The sequence below is a fragment of the Myotis brandtii genome, unplaced genomic scaffold, assembly GCF_000412655.1.
Source record: "Myotis brandtii unplaced genomic scaffold, ASM41265v1 scaffold74, whole genome shotgun sequence".
Classification (NCBI taxonomy): Eukaryota; Metazoa; Chordata; class Mammalia; order Chiroptera; family Vespertilionidae; genus Myotis; species Myotis brandtii.
Window position 1 is genome coordinate 1,842,224 of NW_005370944.1, and position 2,527 is coordinate 1,844,750.

Below are 2,527 nucleotides of genomic sequence, written 5' to 3' on the forward strand. Positions count from 1 at the left end.
GTTCTGGGTCAGGAGTGGAGATGACCTGCCCACCATGCCATCCTTATTTTCCTGGAAAGCCCTGTGTGGTGCTGAGTGCCAAGCTCAAGTGAGCACACAGGCACTGCCAGGGACCAAGAGGGACCCTGGTTGGTGCCAAGGCCCCCACCAATCAGCAAATTTTCTTAGAAATCCACTTTCAAGAAATAACCCTTTCTTGGTTCAGCCAGGGAAGCTGGTCCTACTCCCCCTCCCCTCCTATCCTCCTGCCCTCCAGCCTGTCCAGACCAGGCAGCTTACCCTTCCCCCAGGAGCACTGTGTGTCCCCAGGAGCCTCCCTTGAGCATTGGCTGAGACCTGTGGCCTCAAACAGGCTCCCATTCTGGGCTTCCTTTGTGACCTGGGAATTAGGGACTTTTAACTCCACCTCAGGGTCCTCTGATAGTCTGGGACAGGGTGACCTTGCTCCCTCTTGGGGGGTACCTAGAAAGGAGAGGGGTGGGGCTGGAATCAAGATAGCATCTCTGAGGCATACGTGGGTGAGGGGTGCAGCAGGACGATGACCCTTGGATGACAGGCTTTTGCCTACTCTCTTTAGTCCTCTTGGCCCAGCCCTGGATGTAGGGTGGCAGGGTGAAGCGCCCCTGTGCCAGGGAAGAGCTGATCCTAGCAAGCCTTAGTGAGGGAAGGTGGAAGGGGCTGTGGCCATGCTCCATTCCATCCTGCTGCCTGGGATGGGAGTGGCCCGAGGACTTAGGAAGCTGGGGCCAAGACTCTTCTGGTGGCACAGCATGGCTGCAAGAAGCCCTCCCTCCCCACCCCATTGGAAGACCTAGTTGCTGCCAGAGACCCTGAGTTATGAATTGCATGAGAGACAAAAGGGGGGTGACTTTCTCCTTTGGGGGCACTGAATGCAAACAGGTGGTGGTCCACAGTGATCTGGAGCCTCTGCAGCTCACCCAGTGCTGTCCTGTGGCTGCAGCGCACTGGCTCTCCATTTCAGCGTGTGAGCCTGGCAGCAGTGCTCCCACTTGATGCTGAGGAAACCAAGGCCCAAGGAGTAGCATGACTTGCCCAGAGTCACAGAGCCAGTGAGCAGGAGGAGGGCCCTGGAACCAAGCCCTGCTTCTTGGATGTCTCTGGCCTTTTTTCACTAGTTCCTCCCCTGGGGAGATAGGGAGCTGGCAGGGGCCAGGTGGGTGCAGAGGTGTCCTGAGGGCTGGTGGGAGGGGAAGGAAGAGGAGAGGCACACCATGACCCAGTGTCCAGGACCTCAGGAAGACCACAGACAAGGCTGGAGAGGAAGGGCTGCAGCAGCCAAGGGCTTCCCTGCACCTCTGCCTCCCGCCTCCATCAGCCTCTGCCCAGTATACCCCTGTCCCTTCCCTTCCTGGGGAGACCACCTCCCATGTGAAGACTCCACCTTCCCCCCAGGAGTTGTCTCAGTAGGTGTGGCGTGCTCTCGACTCCATTCCTGTGACCTCTAACGGCAGGAATTGTGTCTGATTCTCCAGGGTGTGCTTAGCCTAAGCACAGCCCCAGCTTTCCGTAGGTGCTCAGCATGTGAGTAAGTGGCTGGTAGAATGAGGCAGGGGCAGGGGGGGAAGGACTGGGAGACTGAGCAGAGACCCCACCCCCAGGGGGATCCTCTTCCTACACAGAGGACTTGGCCTTGGGGTGAACCTCTCAAAGTTTCCACAGTGGGCTTGATGCCCTCTTGATCAAAGTGTAGTCCTGATGGGTAGTGGCTGCTCTTTCTGAATTCTGCTAGGAGAAAGAGCAAGTCCCATGTTGTCCCCTGAGCCCACCCTAGCTCTCTTTGGCCAGCCCAGCGGCAGGCACATGCAGAGCCACAGAGTAGAAAAACCTTGTTTTATTCCGCCCAAGTCTGGGCAATCTTGCTCTGTGGTATGGTCAAAATATAAAAAATAAAAACCAACAACCAACAAAATAATGTTGTAGTGAAAACTTAAGTATGAAATTGGGCCTAGCACCCGGTATCCCTGTGGTTTCGGTCCAGGTTCACTCCCTGAGGCCGGTAGAGAGGGATGCCCCTGTGTTCAGCTGCCCCTGCCTGTGGTGGATGGGGTTGCACCCCTTGGACCAGGTGTGTCCTGGTGGGAGGCTGCCTGGTAAGCAGGACCTGCTTTGGGAAGCAGGAGGTTGGCAGTTTGTCCACCTTCTTGGAGATCAGGATCTAAGGAGAGAAAGAGAGGCAGGTTTCTGGGTAGGGCCTCTCACTCCACTGTCGGCAAGGCCCCCACTGCCTCCCCTGCCAAAGGCTTTCCTCCACAGCCCAGATCCCATGTGGGAGGGCAGGCACAGGCTTTGTTCCCCTCAGTAATCTGGGCTTGGGGAGAGGGGCCCCTCAGCCCAGGTCCAAGAAGAGTTTCATGGACTCCCACCCAGGACAGGGTCTCAGCACCACCCCTTCCCCATGCCCTGGCCCCAGATAGTTTCCTTGTTTCTTTCCTTCCTTCCTTCCTTCCTTCCTTCCTTCCTTCCTTCCTTCCTTCCTTCCTTCCTCCCTCCCTCCCTCCCTCCCTCC

At 57.2% G+C, this 2,527-nt stretch overlaps 1 protein-coding gene across 1 annotated transcript in view; it reads right to left on the reverse strand.

Annotated features, from left to right (window-relative positions):
* Nucleotides 1-1,836: 1,836 nt before the first annotated feature.
* The window catches only part of LOXL1 (lysyl oxidase-like 1), a gene marked incomplete at its 5' end in the record, with an annotated part of 21,241 nt that continues 20,550 nt past the window's right edge, over nt 1,837-2,527 (reverse strand). The window contains one exon of the mRNA XM_014530396.1: nt 1,837-2,176. Within this exon, the coding sequence (XP_014385882.1) occupies nt 2,170-2,176 (7 nt within the window). The remainder of the gene's footprint in view (nt 2,177-2,527) is intronic.